The 22,531-nt window shown below is 33.9% G+C and overlaps 1 protein-coding gene and 1 long non-coding RNA gene across 6 annotated transcripts; one reads left to right on the top strand and one right to left on the bottom strand.

Annotated features, from left to right (window-relative positions):
- Positions 1-4,838: 4,838 nt before the first annotated feature.
- LOC147396950 (protein EARLY RESPONSIVE TO DEHYDRATION 15-like) lies at positions 4,839-16,653 on the top strand. Its single transcript, XM_086452288.1, has 3 exons — positions 4,839-4,995; positions 14,185-14,584; positions 14,716-16,653. Exons 2-3 carry the CDS (start codon positions 14,227-14,229, stop codon positions 14,880-14,882), a joined length of 525 nt encoding a protein of 174 aa, XP_086308414.1. The 5' UTR covers positions 4,839-4,995; positions 14,185-14,226; the 3' UTR covers positions 14,883-16,653.
- Positions 16,654-17,927: 1,274 nt separating this feature from the next.
- LOC147396949 (uncharacterized) lies at positions 17,928-21,077 on the bottom strand. Of its 5 annotated transcripts, none has more exons than XR_015181105.1 (4): positions 20,804-21,077; positions 19,111-19,360; positions 18,503-19,007; positions 17,928-18,387 (listed from the first exon to the last, which is right to left on the bottom strand). It is a non-coding gene; the product is annotated as an uncharacterized LOC147396949 (long non-coding RNA). The 5 variants fall into 5 exon arrangements; XR_015181106.1 differs by having other exon boundaries at positions 20,842-21,077; XR_015181103.1 differs by having other exon boundaries at positions 19,111-19,383; positions 20,804-21,076.
- Between the last annotated feature and the right edge of the window lie 1,454 nt (positions 21,078-22,531).

Here is a 22,531-nt window from a genome sequence, read left to right as displayed (position 1 = left end):
GGTTCCTAATTGTTGGATGGTCCTCGAGTTCAAAAATGGGTTCGGGTATGGGTCAGTCAAAAATCCATATTTAGATTCTTAAAGTATTAAAGTATTTATATCATGAAATAGTAAGAACTATTTTATATCTATGGAATTTTTTACATGTTTAAGAGAATATTTTTCAGAATTCCCACTTGTTTTTTAGCCAAATTGTGTGGGTGATCATTATTAGGTTTAATTTATTTCACAAGTGATATGTGGATCATTTGGGGATCCATTTCAATACCCATAAGCTCCAATCCAATACCTCCATTCTTTAGGATATTATTATTATCATTTTATCTATTTTATTGATTAATTATTTTTAAAATTTCTCATTTTTATAATAAATAAAAAAAATCTAATCTTCCTACTCATCCATCTCAACATAAAGGAAGTATAAAGTGAATCTATTATTTTGAACTCAAATCATGTATCCAGGGGAATGAGTGCTTTCCCATGAAGAATCTTGGAACGAACCTATTAGGACTCATATCTCCTAGATACATTGAAATTAGAAGATATAGAGATACGTTGAGATTAAAAGATATGTTGAGATTCTCCTAAAATCCTCCACTCTCTTACAAATTCTCGATTACATTGAAAACTCCAACAAATCCTCCTTTAGTTGAAGTAACACATTTTTTAATTATTATTTCTTTATTGTAAATCTTTATTTTTAATTAAAAATATAGGATTAGTTATTTAATATTTTTATTTTATGTATCTAGAATATTTATTCAAATCTTGTTAAATTTGTAATCTATATATACAATATACGATTCATTCATCTTTCACAAGAGAAAATAAACAAAACGTGTGTATTCCAATTTTACAGAGCCTTACTGGCTGTTGAATATTCATGATCAATCTACCATGAATCAAAATCACTCACCAATAGGTATAAGTGTAGTCACCTAAGAGTCATGCTTGTAGCCACAAGATCTATTTTTGTGCAAGTAACACATTCTAGCCAATTGAAAGGATCTTCTGGTTATTCCAGAGATCATTTCGATTACATTATTAATAAAGATTCAGAATATCACACATTAATAAATCAAAGAAATGTTCAAAAACAAATTTTAAAATAAAATAATATCTCTATTTCTTTTGCTTCCAAATTAGTTATACAATAATCCAACTATCTCAAGGAAAGAAATAATTAAATGAAGGAAGGATGAGGAAAAACAAGACAATGAAGGTTTAAATTTCCTTTCTCGTTCGATTTCCTCATTGAAAATGGAGTTTGATGAGTTGTGAGAAATAGATAGAATAGAGAATGGGGACCATCATTCAGTTAATTAGACATAGATGTCTCAAAAATGAAGTGCTCATTATGGAGCAAACGAGCGACACTTCAAAAGTTGAAAAGGTAGTCCAAAAGGTTAAAGTTTTGCGAAGGAACATGTGCATTGAGAGATTTCAAGATCCCACGATAATTGACCTAAGAACCATATATGAAAATGTCCAAGGAGATGTGAACAACATGTTGATGCCATAATAGAGTTGAGGTGAATACAAAAAAAAATCGTCGCAAGGTATGTCACCAAACCACAAATCCATAAGCAAATGTAGAAAAAAGTCTAGTTAAACTCATATTAGTCTAAATAAAGAAAGATTGTCAATTTAAAACTCAAAGAAAACAAAAATAACGAAAAATGAAGCATAATCAATAAAATTCTATCTCAATGATGACTTTTCATAAAGATCAACAACAAAGAGTTTATAATAAATAAATAAAAAAGATGAATGCATGATGTTAAGCATTCAATTCTTATTCAAAATAATTTGTTATACATTTTTCCTAACATAAGGGTTGAAGTGCCTTTAATAGAAAGCCATGGACTAAGAAATTGAGGGCACAAAAGAGGATAAAAATATAGACAACTCATGGCATGGATCTCGAAACCTGTGTATTCCCAGAGAATAAAACAAAGCAAAAGGGCAAAAATCCACATCAAGGTAACTAAGGCACACCATTGTTAATTTTTAATGCAGCACCAAGAAATAAAATAATATATATAGGGTCTTGTTAACGTGTGCCCCTAGGGTACACGTTAAAGTGCAATAAGTACACTTTGAAATTTGGATTTTGTACAGAAAATATTCTTTGTAGACACCCCAATTTGAACGGGTCCCCATTCAAAAGGACAAAAAAAATCGTTTTTCTAACAAAATTCGTCAATGGGCCTAAAAGCTCAAATTCCTGAAAATCGACATTTTGATCAAACATAAAGGTCTCATGGACTCACAATAAGGCCTTAATAAGCCCACCACCTTCTCAATCGTTCACCCCTCTAACCTCAAACTCGGACATGTTCTAAGCCCATATAAAGGCCTACCAATCTTCAATCCACTAAATCTCATTTTAGCCTCATCCTAAAACAAGCCTAACCCTAACCAATATCATAACCTAACCCAAGTTAATGCAACCCAACTTTAACCACAACCCTAAACTCAAGCCAATCCTAAAATCTAAGCCCTCACCAAGTCAAAAGTCTATTCAAATCAAATCTAATCAAGCCCAAACTCAAATCCATATCCTTATCCATACCCATACCCATGAGCATAGTCAATCAAGGTTCATGCAACCTTTGATTATCAAAGGGAACACTTATCATCACCACCACTTACCTCTCAAATTCTTATATTCAATCTCATCCTCATTCTCAAATAGCTAACTAACCCTTACTCATGTCATAACCTACCCCCATATTTCTTTCAAAAATAATCCAACCCACATCCTTTCTCCTTAATCAACTCACCTAATACACACCCCATACCCCTTTGGACATTTGCCATCATCTTCTCCACCATCACAAAATATTCACAACTACCTCTCTTACACAACTATTCTTTTAACTAAAACTCACACCCATTAACCCCACCTAACACTCAATCTATATAGGTTAAAAGATATAACCCACTTGGGTCAAGAATGATCCATTTACACTACCTTCCACATATACCCTTCCCTAATATTAAAATAACAAACCCTCAATGCCTACACTTTAGGTCATTATCATTTAATCCTCCACCTTTGACATTTCTAACCCTAAAAGTAACCCAAGAAACCTATAAAAATCTTCCATCCTTCTCAAAAAAGTCCCATGCTCTCAAGTCCTAATAAACTCAAAAATCTCACAATTTCACTCTACTCAACCCTCCTTATCTCTTGTTAACTTCGTCTTCTCTAAAAAGAAACTCATATAACCCTACTAAGGACCTAAGAATAAAAAAGAAGAAAAAGAAAGGATCAAGTCTCAAAGTGGGTTAGAGACACACATATTGCACCCCCTCTCCATTTTCCTCTTCTACCCCCTCTCTCATTTTTTTAATTTTGTTTAGAAAACCCTGGGATGTAATGTTCATTCTCCTCTACCTTTAGTAGATTGAACTTCGATTTGATTGAAAGTGTAAGGGTTGTAATCATTTTCAAAAGAAAATCGTCTTAAACCTTCAAACATAATTAACATATAACACAAAACTTGTTTTGAGGCTAAAAGTGATTGGACCCCTCCTCATTCAATGAGAATGGGCCCATGACCACAAAGCTAGCACTTTTTTCAACTCAGTGATCTAAGGCATGGCATTGTTGTGATCACCTCCCTCAATGAGATGATCCCCATAAGACAAACTTGACATTAAAATCCCTCGCATCCGAAGGTTAATCGAATTTCTTATTATCTTTTATTTCTCTAAAAATGATCACGTTTATTAAGGTTACCACTTTTTGGTGGAAAGAAATGGTGCCTAACACCTTCCCTTATCTCTGACAGAACTATTATTTAGATCTTAGGTAATCCCGTACTTTATCTGTACGAGAGTTATTATGATACCAAAACAATCATTTTTTTTTCAAAAAAATACTTTTCGGATGACCATTTACACATTTTTATAATAAAAAATGGTAATGACTCCAAATCCCCGTAGAGGTGATCTTCAGATTCGAAAATCATGTATCTACAACCTTAAAAATATTATTATTTTTATATCAAAATACCCTCATATTCCGATTTTCAAAATTTATTTATTGTACTTAAATTATGTCCTTTGAACACGCATCAACAAAACCTAACATCCAAGATCTCATAGGGACGTTAGTATTCTCCAACACATTTTTTTTTAAATAATATCTCTAGTTATTTTTACCTTTTAGTGAAAAAGATAAGGGTATATTAATCTTTTTATATAATAAATACTTATTTACATAAATAATTCATGTCTTTTACATAATAAATATTACTAAAGGCGTTTAGTATTTAGATTTTTTTTTTAAATGCAATAAATATTTTGATGATCAATGCAAACAAGTATTTATTGTATAAAAGTCCAACATACCCTTTTTATTTATTTATTAAGAAACAAAATGGATAGAGGTATTATTAGAAAAAAATTATTTGAGAATGTTAACGTCCCCATTATATATTGGATGTTAGCATTCCCCATATATGATAAGTGTTCGAAGGTCCGAAAGAGAGTCAAACATTATGCTAAACATTTTTCAATATGTAGACTAAAATTTTTACTAAAGATCATACTCACAAAAAATCAGATCATTTCGAAATTTCTAACCTTAGCCATTCAATATCTCTCATCAAGATCATTTAGTAAGATTGCTAATTAACTAAAGATATTAGATGTATGAAGGAAGTCCTCAAGAGTGTCGTCATTTCAAATTTCAACCTAAATTTGAACAGAATTTCTATGTTGTTTCCAAGAACCAAGTATAATGCAACACACTCACACTGTAGGGGCCCACACGGTATTATAGTCGTTGACGACTGGCTGTAGCCAGTCCAACCGAACCAAACGTTAAGTGATCCCATAGCTCTGGTTCGGATGACGAAGCAAAACGAGGTTCATTCGCCTATAAATACGCTTTTAGGAGTTTGGACCCGAGAACGCATCAAGAGTTTGTTTAGTGTCTGAAATCTCCAAGATATAGTTCTTTGTCGCGGTGATCTTCAAAAGGTAAAATTAAAATCTTCATCTTCTAGAAGGATTTTTTTATTTGTTTGGGTCGATTTTACAGTTCTGATCAGCATTAATTCAATCTTCTCTCTTTTATATTTTTAATTTTTCATGATCGCTTTAGATCCGTGATCTTGGATTGGAAAGAAGTTTTTCGCTGATCTGATCTTTTGATCTTCTGGTCCTGAAGATCAGCGAAGAACTTAAATAGTTTCTTTTATGAAATTACTTTCGATCTTGTAAGGAATTTAACGTTAGTTGTAAATTCGTGGATTGAAACTAGATCCGTTTAAGAATTTTGGTGGGGAAAAGCTTTGATTTGGTGATTTTAGATCTTAGAAGCTATGATTTTCAGTTGAATTTTTGTGATAATTGATGATGAAATTGCTGGTTTTGATTATTTTATCATAAATAAATTTAATATTAAGATCTACAGTTTAAATGGTTATTTGGTATCTGTTTGATAAAATTGATAAAGCGTTGATTTTTAAAAGAAATCCGCAATCTAATTGTTCGTTGATTATTAATGATAAAGTTGCTTCTTTTAAATTTCTAAAATTTATGATCCATGTGAGAGTTAGATCATGTGGAACTTCAATTTCAAGTATTACTTTTAGATCTAATGGTTATTTGATATCGGTTGATGAAATTGTTTGTATTGGAAGTTGCAAATCTGTAATTCTTTTCTTATGCTTAGGTTTCTATTTGGTATCAAAAGCCATCATCCTTGTGTGGTTTTGTGTTCTCCTTGTATCTTATATTATCAGAGATTATTTATATGATAAGGACTTAGAAAATTACGCTCCAGAAGGTACCCCAGATCAAATATGTGTATTCATTTGTGTACATATCATACGATATTCCATAATATACTGCATTAGTATTTATTACTGTTCAAATAGATGATTTAGTTTTATATATATTTTACTTATTATTTAATATACTAGGACATGGCATGTGCAAATGCACATGTATTATAATGGATCTTTTTGTAATTATTGATATTAATTGAAGATATAGATAAGAAAATGGATGTTTTTATAATTTAAAAAAATTACTAACGTGATTTTTGGGATATTAAAATAATGAGATTGCAATTTTATTAATTATTGATAAAAATTTCCCTGATAGTGTTAGGTTCAAATGTAAAGCTGGGGTTTTTTTTTGGGATTCCAAATTATGGTGTCAAATCACTTCCATCAGCTTTCTCAAATGAGTCGCGATTTAGAGTGGTGTTTCGTTCATTTAAACCACATAAGGTTTCTATGTGGCACATTTTGGTTGGAGATAAAAATATCGGGTTGCATGTAAGGAAGAAAACAACTTAGTTTGGTGTCCGATGTGTTTTATAATCCTATTAAAATGTGTCGTTCCTATAGGACTCATTTATCCTAATTGTTCTCATTATAGTGGTAAAGACATAGATGATGTGGAATCAAGTATATGATGTGGCAACACTAATAACAAAAATGCAGACGAAAGCAATTTGCTTTTTACATAAGTAGAGGATTACAGGGCAAGGGTATTTTAGCAATTTAAAATATTAATTAAGGCGTAAATCAGATCCTTTTCTTATTATAATAATAAAATGATGTTTTTTGTAGTTTTATAAAGTTAACTAGCATGATTATAGGTATGGTGGGATTGTAATTTTATTTGTTTTGACAAAAAAGACCTTGATAATTAATAAGTTTAAATGTAATATGAATTACTTTTGGAATTCAAAGTTTTGGTGTCAACAATTCCCTATTATGCTTTCTCTCATCTTTGTTATTAGAATGATAGAAGGCCAAGTAAGAATGATTCGACATCAAATTTTTTCTCTAAAAACTGCCCCCATATTTACATTTGACCTTATTATCAAGGTTATTTTCGTCAAAAACAAATAAAATTACAATCCCACGATCCGTATAACCATGTTTGTTAGTGTTCTAAAATTACAAAAATATCTTTTATTATGTTCTCTTTAATTATCACAAGAAGTGAAAGGGTTACAACTTGTGAGCAACCCAAGAGAAGGTCCATTCTCAATTGTTCATTTTTATTACTTTTATTAGAATTTCTTATTAAAAAAATTACTTTTATTAGAATTATTTTTAGAGTTGTGTTGGAGTGACCTCAGCGGGGGACACCTTGATGTGGTGGCGCGCGCATGTCCGTAGATGCGTTTTACTCGTATCTTGGAGAAAACGCATCTATGGGCATGCGTGCACTACCACGTCAAGATGTCCCCCGTGTGTCCCCCACTGAGGTCACTCCAACATTAATCTTTTTAAACTAAGTTAATGACATCAGCTTATTTCACTGGTTAACTTGGCTGGTTTGGCCACTCACCCATCTTCTTCACTGGTCCAACAAAATGTGGATACAGGGAAATTTCAAGTACCAATTGTTTCAAAATCCAACATATGGACAAAATTTTGGTGTGGGGGGGGGGGGGGATGATGAAGAATGTAATGTTGATATGGGAGTTGAAATGAAGGGGAATGGGTCATTTTGAGCCTGAGGAGATTAGAGTTATTCTGACTTTTAGACTACCTTTCAACCATACTATACACACATTCATACAAAACATGTATATGGATTTCATTTTTTTTTCTCCACAAGCTTTACTATAGAGGATTTGGAGTGGAATATTGTAATATTAGGTGTTTTGTGGACATTGTGGTCATTTCTTATATCGCTCAACGAAATAGTTATTGGTTAGTGAATAAATTCAATCACAAAGGGAAATCTTTATGGGCATAAATCCCTTTCATGTTTTTTTGGGTGGTTTGGAAGGAAATGAACAATGGGACTATTGAAGGCAATGAGGATGATGTGGTACAAATGTCTTATTGGATGTAAAAGCTTCACTTCTTCCATATTTGAAAATCTTGTATTTAGATGGAGGGAAATTAATATATTATCGTTGAATGTGCCACCACCACCTTGCTAAGGTGGTAAAGTCTGAGTGGAGTAATACCACACAACTAGTATCAAAACCCTGTCTTCATGCTTACATAAAATGCTTTCAATCATAAAGGAAAGTCTTTATGGGCATTAATCCACTTCATGTTTTGTTGGGTGGTTTGGATGGAAATGGGCAATGGAACAATTGAAGGCAAGGAGAATGATGTGGTATAAATATCACTGATTTGAATTAGGGCTGTAAACGGATGTTTATCGAATCAAATATAGGTATATTCGAATTCGAATCTAAAATATTTTTTCAACATCCGAATTCAGATCCGAAATCAGACGGATGTTGGGAACACACATCCGAATTCAAATCCGATTGACTTATCGGATAAAATTCGATTCGATTATGATATCTTCGTCTTCCACAATTCTGTTTGTAAAAAAAAAAAACTAATTTTTTTCCTTCAACATCACACATCTTCAACCCCTAATTTTCACATTCAAAACCAATCAGCTTCAACCTTAAAGTTAATCAAGGGTTGGTCAAGGTGAAGTTGAAGATGAAAGGATTTTTTGGGTTTTCTTGCAAAAGGATCAAGGTGAGGTTGAAAATGAGAGGGTTTCTAGGTTTTCTTGCAAAGGATCAAGATGAGGTTGAAGATGAGAGGGTTTGGATCAAGGTGAGGTTGAAGACGAGAGGGTGCTCTCTACGCCGTTCCTCCTCGGGAAGCTTCCCCTTAAGGGAAATTCTAAGAGATGGGATCTTGATTTCAATAGGGAGGACAGCCTCCATTCCATAAACGAATTCAAAAGGTGTTGCATTGTTAGGAAGATGAGAGGGTGCTCTCTATGCCGTTCCTCCTCGGGAAGCTGCCCCTCAAGGGAAATCCTAAGAGATGGGATCTCGATTTCAATGGGGAGGACAGCCTCCATTCCATAAACGAATTCAAAGGGCGTTGCATTGGTAGGAATAGACGTTCGATAGGCCCAGAGCGCGAACGGGAGCTTCTCATGCCAGTCACGCCCAGAATCAATCGTCTTCCGACTTTCTTAATGTTTTCTTCGTGGCTTCTGCTTGGCCGGGGGATAATAAGGTGCGGAAAATCGATGATTTATCTTGAACTTCTTGCATAGGTACGCCACTTTCTTGCTCTTGAAATTAGGACCGTCATCAGGGAAGCCGACAAGTGACATTTTTTTTTTCGTGCGAGCCCTTGTTTTTTGATTTTCTTGCAAAAGTTCAAAGTGAGGTTGAAAATGAGGGATTTTTGACTTGGGTTGAAGGTAAGAGAGATGAAATCTTTGTGTGTGTGTGTGTGTGTGTGTGTTTGAGAGAGAGAGAGAAAGAGAGAAAACCTGAAATATTGCCGGAGAAGATGATCGAAATCATCAAATTTGTTGGCTTTGTCGTCCTCACAAACCTTAGCTAACAGCCAAGCTCCATGGTCCATGGTCCTCTTCCCCTTCCCCTTCCCCTTCCCAGGTTGTGGTATAGAGTAGAGAAATTATAAAAGAAAATAATAATAATAATATTTTTATAAATAATTAATAACGAATTATTAATAATATATAATATATTAAATCGAATTTGATTTTATCGAATTCGAATTTACCAACATCCGAATCCGTATTCAAAATGTATTCGAATCCTAACATGTTATCCGGATTCAAATCCGATATCCGAAATATTCGGATAATATCTGAAATTTCGAATACGAATTCGAATCAAATTTAGATTTTCGAACATCCATTGACTGGCCTAATTTGAATGTGCCACCTTGCTGAGATGGTAAAATCTAATTGTAGTAATACCACACATCTAGGATTAGAACCTTGCCTTCATGCTTACGTAAAATGCTTTCAATCATAGAGGTTGGGTGGTATGGAAGGAAATGGGCAATGGGACTATTGAAGACAAAGAGGATGATTATGGTATAAATGTCTTATCGGATATGAAATCTTCCATATTTGAAAATCTTGTATTTAGATGGAAGGAAATTAATATACTATCACTAATTTGAATGTGCCACCTTGCTGAGGTGGTAAAATCTGAGTGGAGCAATATCACACAACTTGGATCAAAACCTTGCCATCATATTTACTAATCCTCTACCTATATAAAAAGCATATTGGTTTCATCTGCCTTTTCTGTCGTTTAGTGTTGTTATATCATATATTATATAGTGATGTCATATCACCATGCCTTTACTACTATAATGAGAATAATCATGATAAGTAAGGTATCACGTTCCTATAAAATAGGAACGGTGTCTACGTGACACATTTTGGTTGGAGATTAAACACATCGAGTGTGCAATGAAGAAAACGGGGCACCAAAATTACAATCTCATATCCCTAAAGTCACGTTAGTAAGTAGATCCCAAAAATTTGGAATCCAAAAAATGCCCCCACCTTTACATTTAAACTTTATATTATCAGGGTCATTTTTATCAATAATCAATAAATTACAATCTCATTATTCCCATATCCTTAAAATCACGTTAGTAAGTTTTTAAATTATAAAACACCTCTTTTTCTATTTATCTTAAAATTCCTTTAATTAATATTATTAATTACAAACGACCCTTATAATGCATATGCATTTGCATTAAAGAGTCAAAACACTATTATTTCAGTAGTATAATAAATTGACTCAATTTATTTTATTTTATTAAATGCTAAAGGTATTATAAGGGTCTTTTTGTTAATTATTAATAATAATGTTAATGGAAAGAGTTTCAAGATAAAAAGAAAAAAATGATGTATTTGGAATTTAAAAAACTTACTAACATGATTTTAGAGATATGAAATTGTAATTTTATTGATTATTATTGAAAAATGGATGTTTTTGTAATTTAAAAAATTGTTAACGTGATTTTAGGGATATGGGATTGTAATTTTATTGATTATTATTGAAAAAAAGGCATGTTTTTGTAATTTAAAAAATTGCTAACTTAATTTTTGGGATATGGGATTGTAATTTTATTGATTATTGACAAAATGACCTTAATAGTATTAAGTTTAAATGTAAAGGTGGGAGCATTTTTGGGATTCTAAATTTTGGTGTTGGACCACTTCTCCAACCTTCTCTCGTGAGTCACGATCAAGAGTGATTTGTCCCTCTAAGAACATTAGGGGGTTACTTGGCACATTTTGGTTGGAGAATAAACACATCGGGTCGCGTGCAATGAAGAAAACGGCTTGGTTAGAAGTCCGATGTGTTTTAAACTCCTACTAAAATGTGGCACGTAGTCATAGGAATGAGACATCTTACTTATCCAGATTCTTCTCAATTATAATAGTAAAAACATAAGTGATTTGGCGTCACTATATAGTATATGATGGGTAGCACCAAACAACAAAAAGGTGGACGAAACCAATTTTCTTTTTATATAGGTTTAAAGCCTTCATTTATAAATTCAAATAACCCTCGTGTGGCGTCACTTTATAAAACCCTCGTTTAAATGCGATGGCTTTAAATGAAAGCCACATTTTTTGTTGGTTGCTCAATTTTTAGAATTTGAGGATTGAAATTGAGGTGAAGAAACAGGCTGCATCTATTGAAGATGCATCATGGGTTCGATATGTCCCATGTTTTTTTGGCTCCTTAGAAGTGGTTGACCAAGTAGAATTTGAATTTTCAGATTGGGATTTGGGGAGATTTCAAATGGATGTTGAGTTTTATAAGTTTTGGGATTAGGGATGTCTTATTACATGAATTGGACGTGAAAGGAGTTCGAAATTGTGTTTTCCTGATTTTAATTAGAAGGGACTGTTGGGAGAATTTTCTTATGGTTGAATTGGGTTTTTGTGATAGGGTTTCATCCAGTGAATTTGGATCCAAAAAACTTGTAGATGGCAGTTTGAAACTTCAGTTTTGGGATTTGAATTTAAATTTAACTTCTGCAGCTAGATTTATAGGTTGTGCTGTAGTTACCCTTTTTATTGCTCAAATCATTGCATGCTGAGCTTTTGAACCAAGGTTCATCGAGATTTGAATTGTGGCAGTAACAAGTATTGTTACTAAGAGTTTTTGGGGTCTCAATTGTGTTTTTTGGCTAGGATTTGGATTCTTATTGTGAGAGTTGTACCTATTGAGCTTGGGGTAAACATTGGGTTCAACACCCAGTCCTGTGATTGAGATATTTTTGGATTTGATTTCAGCTTTGCCCTCAGTGGTAATTAGTGATTTAGTTTTTATAGTGACCGATGAGCAATTCATAATGAGTTGGACCAGTAAATCATACCTTGATCTAGGAAGTTTGTGTGACCCACAACTCAGTGTGAACCCTGACAACATCATTTCTTCATAAAATCTATTAGCAAATATCAAATTCTTTTGATCTGATTGAGCCTGCAATTAGGGATTCATAGGCTTGAACGTTGGGAGAAAACCCAACTTTCTTAGTCACTGATTACCAAGAGTGCATAGCTTTACCATCTCCTAATTTCGAGTACATGGGTATGAAGGCATTATAAGTTACTGAATTTGGTGTACAATCCTCAGATCTTTCCGTTATCTCGAACAAGCTAAGGGCTGTTGTGACATAACCTGAAGACATGCAAGTAGAGATCAAAGAGTTGAAAATAGTATAAGTGGGTCTGATACCATGCGCCTCCATCGAAGTAAATATGTGTATCGCAAATGCAACGTGTTGAACCTTCCCATAAAAATCTAATGAACACAGAAGTGAAGCTAACTTAGAATTTGTCCCTAGAAACCATATCAAAATAGCGTAAATTTTCGGAGTCTGTATTTATATTTTTGGACAAAAAGAGGTAGTCTAGGGAAACCCTACTTTTAACAAGTCCATGCCTGGGTTTGTTTGTTGACTAAAGTTTAGACACCCTGTTGCTCTTACCTGTACCTTCCATTGTCCACATATTTTACTCACGATAAAAAAACCCAATCAATACAAGTTTTTTTGGTGCAATAGCACCTTACGGTAATGCTCTGGCTGCAGCCTGCAGCTTATTAAGAACGTACATCACTACATCTTCTCTTTGATAAACATTTGGTTAGCTATTACTACTTGTTTTCATATTAATTTATCTATTTTCAGTCTCTTAGGATTTAATAATCATATTAATATTCACTCATTCTTTTCTGAAAATTTTTTTTATATTAAAAATACAGGAAGGTGGCATGTGCAAACGCACATGTTTTAGAAGGGCTTATTTGTAATTTATTAAAGGTTTTTTGAAGAGTACATAGAAAAAAGAAGGATATTTGTGTAATTTTGAAAACTAAGCATATCGTCGTAGGTTGCAGTTTTCTTAGTTGTTTCTACCAAAATGACCCTGATTATATTAATTTTAAATATAAAAGTAGGGGCATTTATGGCCACTCAAATTTTGGTGTCGAACCACTTCTACTCCGTCTTCTTTCATATAATAATAGTAAAGCTTATTTGTATTTTTTATATTAAATACATCCACATGCATGTTACTAGTATAATAAAGGAATGTTGACGTCCAAAACTTTGTGTGGATGATAGCACCCACCAGTGGCTCCACAACTTGTATTTTTCAAAATCGCTCCCAAAAAGTATTTATAATTGTCTTTTAGTACAAAAAAAGTAATGGTTTCTTTGACATTATGCAATGGAATTCTCGTAACTTTTTTTAGGTTTTTTGATACTGGCAAAAATGTCATTGCACCAACTAATGACAATGACACCCTTACTTTTTTTTACACTAAAAGAGAACAAGAAATGTTTTTTAAGGTGCTTTTTTTGGAAAACCTTAGGTAGTGGAAGTTGCTAACGTCCCAATGAAACCTGTGCATCAGCATTATATATATATATATAGCCAACGATAGGGAGCCAAGGCACTTGTCATAGAGATCATCCTCACAAAAACTCAGCTCAATCTGAAACTTTTAACCCATATAGGAAAATTTTTGGCTGTTGATCGCCACCCTATATATATTATTTCTTATATTGTTTTGTGGGAAGAGTGAGAGATCCTTTCTCGGTCTTTATCTAAAAAAATATGTTTCCTATATGTGAATTAATCACATACTTAGCAAGTAGGATCATGATTTGGACATAAAATAAATGGAAATGGTGCTATAGCATTGTAGCTGCATATTTTCTTGTGAAGCTAGACTGGTTGAGTTCTCTACTCATGATTCAAAAAGTCTGCTAGGGTGCACATTTTCTCCTGACCTTTAATAGACGATTTTGATTCCATATACTTTGTATCCTTCTCACTAGCATGTTGTGTAGGTATTAGATTTTTTTTCCTGAGTTGTATCGATCTTGTTTAACATCTGAGTATGTGTAGGGATTTTTCACTTCATTGACGACGGATATCAATAACAAGGAAATGGCAGTAGTGTCAGGAGGAAGATCTACGCTAAATCCAGATGCACCTCTTTTCGTTCCTGCAGTTTTTCGTCAGGTGGAGGATTTCTCACCAGAATGGTGGGAATTGGTGAAGACCTCGACATGGTTCCGTGACTATTGGCTCAACCAGCATCAGGAAGAGGAAGAACTTTTTTATGGCTTCAGCGAAGATGATTATAATAATAATGACGTTGCAAATTTGCTTCCTGAGTCATTTGAGTTTGACTTTGACGAAGAGTTCCCCAATCTGGAATTCCAGTTAGAGGAATTGGTCCAGTCTTCTAAAGTAGAAGAAAATGAATCAACCTTCTTAGATATTGAGGAGAAACATCGAAATGGTAAAAAAAAAAATACTTGCTTTTCCTTATTATCGAATATGTTCATTTCTCTCATTTGGATTTAGTTGTAGACAGTAGAAGATGACATCTTTTATGGGTTGCCTGTGTTTATGTTTCTTGAAAAAAAAAAGGATTGGAGACGGATCCTGCGGCACTGATGCAGAACTTGAGCTTATCGAAAACCTCGAAAGAAAGAGGGTTCAAAGTTCAGGGACAGGAGCATGTCAAGCACCGTGAGAAGCCGGTCAAGTGTGGGAGCCCCAAGTGCAGCCCCCGCCGCATCAACCAGCCCCGTTAAAAGTTCTTGCAGGAGCTTAGGTTGCAACAGCTTCACCAAGACCACCAACACCACCATAAAATAGTACTCTTATCTCTTTTGTATAGAAAAGGAAGGTTTACTACTCTTTTGATCATCATGTACTTACCAGTCATGTTTACCTGTACTTTATGTTGGTGGGAATTAATCCTAGAAAAAAACAATGTAAAAATATATATATATATATATGAAAAAGAAAAGAAGAATATTGATATCTTATATCAATTAAGGAGCTGTCCTAATTTGTAGAGATTATACTTCTCTGTATATTGTCTGCTTATCGGCTTATGAAAACCTCTGTTAGAGTCTTGAGCACTTTTACAAATAATGACCAACAGATTAGAAAAGCGGTGAATCAACTAAGTAAAAAAAAAAAAAATGTAAGTTGTTACGTATTTGCAGAATGTACTTGCCATGGTGATGGCGATTGTAACAACGACTAGGTAAAAGTAGTGGTCATTGTGGTGCTTGGTGGTTGTAATGTAATGGTTATGTGTGTGATTGGCGAGGGGAGAGGGGTTGATTAAAATAAATCTGAAGTCCGGTTTAAATTGACATTCTTGAAATTTGATAGATGCCGGTCGAGGGGAGGGGTGGATTGGGTTGTGATGGATATATGAAATGAGTCTTGAGGGAAATGAAGAATATCATGGAGAGAGGGATACGAGCAAAAGATTTTTTTTTTTTTTTTTTCAAAGGAGAAATTTATTTGAAAATGTGTGCATTGTTGGATCTCAATTGGATGATATAGATACTTCCAAGTTTAATGATTTTTTTAAAATTTAGATGTAAGGGGTGGAAGCCCCCATCAAAAGTGGTTTATACTTCAACTTGTAAACATGGGATTAGAAGTTTCAGAATGGGCTGATTTTTTATAAAGATGATCTCCTTATCATAAAGATCATTCTTGCAAAAAATCAGCCCATTTCGAACCTTTTTGCCCATATAAGAAAAACACATTGTAGCTTTATGTGTATACGGATATATTTATATATGGGAGCGGTTCAGCGGCCCTAAAGTTTAACAAGTTTAGTGTCAAGTTTTTACGGCCGTTCGATCGAGGCGCATCCGACGGTTCAGCGGGATTTTTACGGTTTTAAAATAAAATACAACGTAATTTGTTACGGCCCCCTCTGTAAAAATTGTTTATTTTATTTTAAATCCCTCTCTACACTTTTCTCTCACTCTCCCTCTCTTTCTCTCACTCTCAAGTTATAGAATGGAGATCACGTTCGAACGACCCCTCGTCTTCTTTACGCACTCTCGCTGTCGCCGTCGCCTTCGCCGTCACCGTCGCCATCGTCGTCTCTCTCTTTCAGTTGGAACGAACCCTCCCATCTCTCTCTCTCTCTCAAGTTACATTTCGAACGACCGAACGATGTCGCCGTCTTCGAACGACCGAATGATTCTCGCCATCGCTGCCTTCAGACACTCTCGAAACCATTTTGTCTCCACCCTGATCTTACCGTTCAATGAAGCAGTAAACGAACGGTTATAGATTACAATCCTCGTCATAAATTAAGTTTTAGGTTATTTTTAGGGTTTGTTCTGTTTTTTTGTTCTTCAATGTAGATTGGGATGGTGGATGAAATAGAATGATTTCTGTGAATTAGAAAAAATTTGAATTTGGGGTTTTTTTTTTTATCATTTGTTGTTGCAAATTGTTCATTCGCATTTACTTTATAATTTGTTTGATTTAAGTTTGAATTTGGGAATCTCAGCAAAGGAGACTTTTGGTTTGGATTTTGTTGAATCTGGTTTTTGCCCATACTCTGATTTTATAGTTTTTAGTTTGTATTACAGATAATACACGCAATTCTCTAAAATTGGTTTAAAGTAGAATGAGGTTTGAGTTGAAACAGTGATACTGTTTTAGTAGGATTTTTTATTCTATCGAATCAGAATAGAAATAAAATGAGTTTGTGAGGTCGATTCTAGAAATTGTTTGGCCAAATGTGAATTTAGATTTTGGAGATTAGCTTCATCAATTTAAAATCAAAGTTTGGAATAAGTATCTACCAGGCCAAAGTTCATCCAAATTAATTGAAAAAATCAAACCTGTATTTTAGAGCAACTCCAATGCACTTGGGCTTTGCTTCCTCTTTCAATTTCTACTTTGCAGCATATTAGTGGGGGCATCTTTGTTAGGCATTTTATTGTGGAGTTTCTTTTTGCCTATTTAAGAGATCTTCACTTCAACTTATTAGCAAGACCATTTCACAAATTCAATTACAGTAAGATGTGTTACAATTGCCATCATTTTTTACTGTTAACAAGTAGAGAGAGAAATATATTCTCTTCTTTTGCCTCTCATGCTCTCTCTAGAAAATTGTGAAGTAAAGAGTCAGGGCTCGAGTATGTTGTTGAAGTGTTTTTGGAGGGTTTTGATGTGGTATAACAGTTGTTAGGAGAGAATATAAAGCGAGAACTCGAATATAAAGCGAGAACTCAAGTGCGTTGCAGTTGCACTTAGTATGACTATTTATGTTGGAGTCACTCTTAGTATTAGTTGTTATGCAAGCTAGACTTTGTGGCACTTGAAAGTGATGATTTATAAGTTTGAAAAAAAAATCTAGATGCAGCGCATGTAACACATGAGAGGTAAAATAATTTGGTCAAATATCTTATAAAATATAATTTTTATTGAGATATTGAATATTTGAATGAGGTTGATAATAACTTCTTTTAAAATTGATTATTTTAACTTGTTAGGGGTGGTGAATACGGCCTAAGTAATAAATTCCTAAGTGTGGTTCTAATTTCAAATTGATCTCCATGCCTCATCTGCTCATATTGCTCTAGAAAAAATATTTATGGTTAAAATTATAAATACTTGACCAATGACACGAAAGCTCCAACAATCTAATTGTTGCATTATTCGAATTTCAAAAACAATAGAATCCCTTTACCTAGACTTGGATTCATATTTTTGAAAGATTATATTGGCTAATGGCTACATATACCATATAGCCCAGGAAAAATTGTAGGAATTCCACATATATAATCCTAGATATTGAGAAACTTGGAGCTTTAGAACATGTCTAATTGTTACCCCAAAGATTGGGAAGCATACATGTTTGAGACTTTTGAGCTCGTACTACCAAAAAAACAACAGGGCCATGCATCTAAATGCACATAGAAAATCTACAACAGATGAGAAAATGAGTACAAAATGGCAGACACGATGCCAAAAGAATTTGAACCCAAAAACACAAGAACAAGAAGAGAATGAAATACATGTTATCCAGTAAGTAGCTACATGCACAAAGAAAGTCTACAACGAGTCTTAAGAGGAATTAGCCATCTCTGCTTCCTTTGTCTCTTTGGTCATTCTCTTCCAATTCTCACTGCTGTCAATTATTTCCCCAGTTTTCATTAGGTAACGTACCCAACTTCCATCTTCAAGGATTTTATGATCCACTCGGCTTGCTACTTCCTTTTCTTTTGAGTAGAGCATCACATTCGAGCTGTGAATCAGTGCTTCAACCTATAAAGCCGAATTGAAAAAAAGTTTAGATATATCATTACGAAAATTCGTTAAATAAAGAATATGTAATGAATGATGTGCATACTATGACGAAAAAAAAAAACAAAAAACTAACCTTAACAATCTGCTCTTCATGTGCTTCGTCTTTAAGCTCATTTCTTTCACAATTTCTTTGCTGTTGTGCTTGAAAATCCTGATGATTTCTCCAATTTCACCCTTTTCGTGACCAGAGATAATTTTCACTGTATCACCTACCTTCACATGCATTTTTTGTAGCCCGGGAAGGCTGTTTGGTTTACATTCCTTCCACTCCTCCTCCAATCCCACCCGAACTCCTCTTTTCCACACTTAGCCCTGATCACACAATTCGACAAACTTTCCCGTTCAATCCAAACCTCTACAGCCATTTCCCTAGCAATCCAATGTTCATATTCCTAATTATGTGAACACCTAACCCTCCCCATCATTCTACAAGACGACTTGTAATTTCTAAATGGTGGAACCCCACTGCCAACATCATTACTTGGTTGACTACAAGAACTGATCCCACTCGTTGTCGTTTGTTGTAGAAGCTGGACTAGGGAAAGAAATATATACATTCTGGTTATATCCATGTTTGCCTGTATCATAAGTAAAATTAGTTTTCTGATTAAGAAACAAAGATACAACAACAAGTCGTCGTCATAAATTCAGCATTCTTTAGGGGTTTCCCTTGATTCTTACCTCAACGATAAAATGAGCCCATATCTTATCCCCTCGAATTTCCATAGTCTCAAAAGTTTGAATTTTGTGAGGATGATCTCCATTAAAAGTCTCATCCCTAGACTCATCTTGATATGGGCTCCACAGACCCAAGGACATAACTACCAACAAAAAAGACAGAAATTTGCCTAGATACCAAGCAAGATAGGCAGCCCACTAACAAAAGAAGTAAAACACAACAGGAACTTTTGCAACTGCACTTTGAGAGTCCCTGCATTTAGGTGATACTCAAATCTTTCACCCAGACCTTAGTAGAAGCAATAATCCATGAATGTTATATGCTTTGGACAGGAAACCTCAAAGTTCTAATGATCATTCATACTTCAAAGATTCAAATTTTCTATCAAACTCAGAGCATGTCAAATAAATAAGTGGGTTATGTTATTTTCTGAAATCTACTTAATAGGTTAGAAATTTTGATTTGGTAGACTATAAAATCCAGAAAATTAATGTTAATCATACTCGACCAAATTTCATAAGCTCCATTGAAATTTGTTAATTATATAGTTTCATCTATATAACAGAAAACAAACACCTATGCAATCCATATATTATTCTATATTATTTAACCTCCCATGGTTTAAAAAAAATCTAATAGAACCACTGAAACAACCCCACAACAAAGAAAGAAGAAGAAACTAAAAGAAAAAAAACCCATCCACAATTACACAATATATCTAACATCCAAAATCAAGTATAATCACTTTTAGCATCTCACGTATTCATATATTTAGAGTATTAAATTCATATTGTGGCAAACCAGACGAAGGATCTACACTAGCCTCACTAGAAAGAAGATGGTCTCAATATGATACCTGCAAATGCATTCCCATTGCCATCTAAACCATTCGAGTAATACTATTAACCATAAGAATCATGAATCTTACACTGAAGAAGGTAAATTGTGAATTTTGTTATGTGGGCTTCAAATAAAATTCAAGAAATCCTAGGCAACAATTCCCTTTGAAACCAAGCAATGTTCCATAGCAGTATTTTCTTTCTTTTTCAATCCACTAATGTGTACAAGTTGTTATTCCCTCTTTTCCACTCTTCAAAAGCTCTAGAGATTCTCAAAACAGAATCAGTTTGAACCACTCAAGATTGATGACTAGAATTTGTTATAATATCGAATTCCTAATTATTTTGCTAAGAATCGAGCACTCAATACCTATCTTAAGATCAACAGAAAAAAAAAAAAAAAAAAAAAAACCAGAAAAATAATAAACCAATCCACATTATCTTTCAAGTTCTACAATCAACAAACAAAAAACAAAACAAAACAAAAAAAAATCAATTTTCCTTCAATGTGCATATATAATATCAACAGGTTAATGGTGGTGAAAGTGGTTGCTTCAATACAAGTTGATAAGAATTTCAAGTTCTACAATCAACAAACAAACATAAATAAATAAAAAAACCCAATTAATTTTTGTAAGACTTGATTTGGGATTAAACATCATCTTCAAAACCCATCATATTTAACCTTCTTAAAAAACCCTATCTTGTTCTTGAGATCAACAGAAGAAAAAAAAAAAAAAAAACGATAACAAGCGGGATTCTGTAACAAATCGTTTAAGTTTAAAAAAAAAAAAAAAAACCCAAATCATTTAAGTTTCAAGTTCAACAACTACAAAAAAATAGAAGAAAAAAATACCAATCGATTTTCGTAAGACTCGAGAGTGAAAGAATTACTCTTTCGATCGAACTTGAGAGAGATTGATGGCAACGGCGATGGTGAGAGAGGGTTGAGAGAGATTGATGGCAACGGTGAGAGAACTGTTCGGTCGTTCTCTCTGACGAAGGTTTCGAAAATTTTGAATAAACGGTCGTTCGAACCAGATCTTGAGAGAGAGAGATGGGAGTGGTCTTTCGAGTTGTAACGAGAGAGAGAGAGAGAGAGAGTCTGTCTGTTTAGGTTACAGGGAGAGGAGAGACCTTCGAAGAAGAGAGGGCTTTGTTTTACATTGAGGGATTTAAAACAAAAACTTAAAACTTTACAGGGAGCCGGTTGTAATTAAATACTCTTTTCTTTTAAAACCGTAAAAATCCTGCTAAACCGTTGGATGCGTTTTGATCGAACGGCCATAAAAACTTGGCACAAAACTTGTTAAACTTTATATATATATATATATCCAGGCCTACTTCAACATTCAGTAATTTGATGTCATTAATGTAAAGAAATATATATATATATATATATATATATATATGGGTCCCGTTCGGCACCCTAAGTTTTACCACACACTTTAACAAACGCGTTTTGTTTTACATGGGTTAAAAGTTTCGGAATGAGCTGATTTTTGGTGAGGATGATCTCTATGGTGAGGAGATCATCCTCACCAAAAATCAGCTCATTCCAAAACTTCTAACCCCATCAAAATTGATTTACAAAAAATGGACGGTCCACGATTTTTCAACGTGTAAACATGGGGCTAAACATTTCGGAATGGGCTGATTTTTGGGGAGGATGATCTTCTAATCATAGAGATCATCCTCACCAAAAATCAGCTCATTCCAAAACTTCTAACCCATGTAGGACAAAAAACGTTTGTTAAAGTGTGTGGTAAAACTTAGGGTGCTGAACATTTCCCATATATATATATATATATATATATATATATATATATATATATATATATATATATATATATATATATATAGGGGACGGTTCAACAGCCCTAAAGTTTGCCAAGTTTGGTGCCAAACATTTTTCAAAATATGGGTTAGAAGCTTTGGAATGAGCTGATTTTTTGTGAGGATGATCTCTATGACGAGGAGATCATCCTCACCAAAAATCAGCTTATTCTAAAACTTCTAACCCCATCAAAAGTGATTTACAAAATTGGACGGTCCACGATTCTTCAATTTGTAAATTAGGCTTAGAAGTTTCAAAATGAGCTGATTTTTTGTGAGGATGATCTATTCACCATAGAGATCATCCTCACAAAAAATCAGCCTATTCCAAAACTTCTAACCCCATAAAAAGTGATTTACAAAAAATGTTTGGCACCAAACTTGGCAAACTTTAGGGCTGCCGAACCGCTCCCATATATATATATATATATATAGGGTCCCGTTCAGCACCCTAAGCTTTACCACACATTTTAACAAACGTGTTTTGTCTTACATGGGTTAGAAGTTTTGGAATGGGCTGATTTTTGGTGAGGATGATCTCTATGGTGAGGAGATCATCCTCACCAAAAATCAGCTCATTCCAAAACTTCTAACCCCATCAAAAATGGTTTACAAAAAATGGACGGTCCACGATTTTTCAACGTGTAAATATGGGGCTAAACATTTCAGAATGGGCTGATTTTTGGGGAGGATGATCTTCTAATCATAGAGATCATCCTCACCAAAAATCAGCCCATTCCAAAACTTC

The sequence above is a fragment of the Akebia trifoliata genome, chromosome 8, assembly GCF_017979445.1.
Source record: "Akebia trifoliata isolate Shusen 1 chromosome 8, ASM1797944v1, whole genome shotgun sequence".
In the NCBI taxonomy this organism is placed as follows: domain Eukaryota; kingdom Viridiplantae; phylum Streptophyta; class Magnoliopsida; order Ranunculales; family Lardizabalaceae; genus Akebia; species Akebia trifoliata.
The sequence above is the reverse complement of the archived record's forward strand: the minus strand, read 5'-3'. Positions and strand labels throughout refer to the sequence as shown.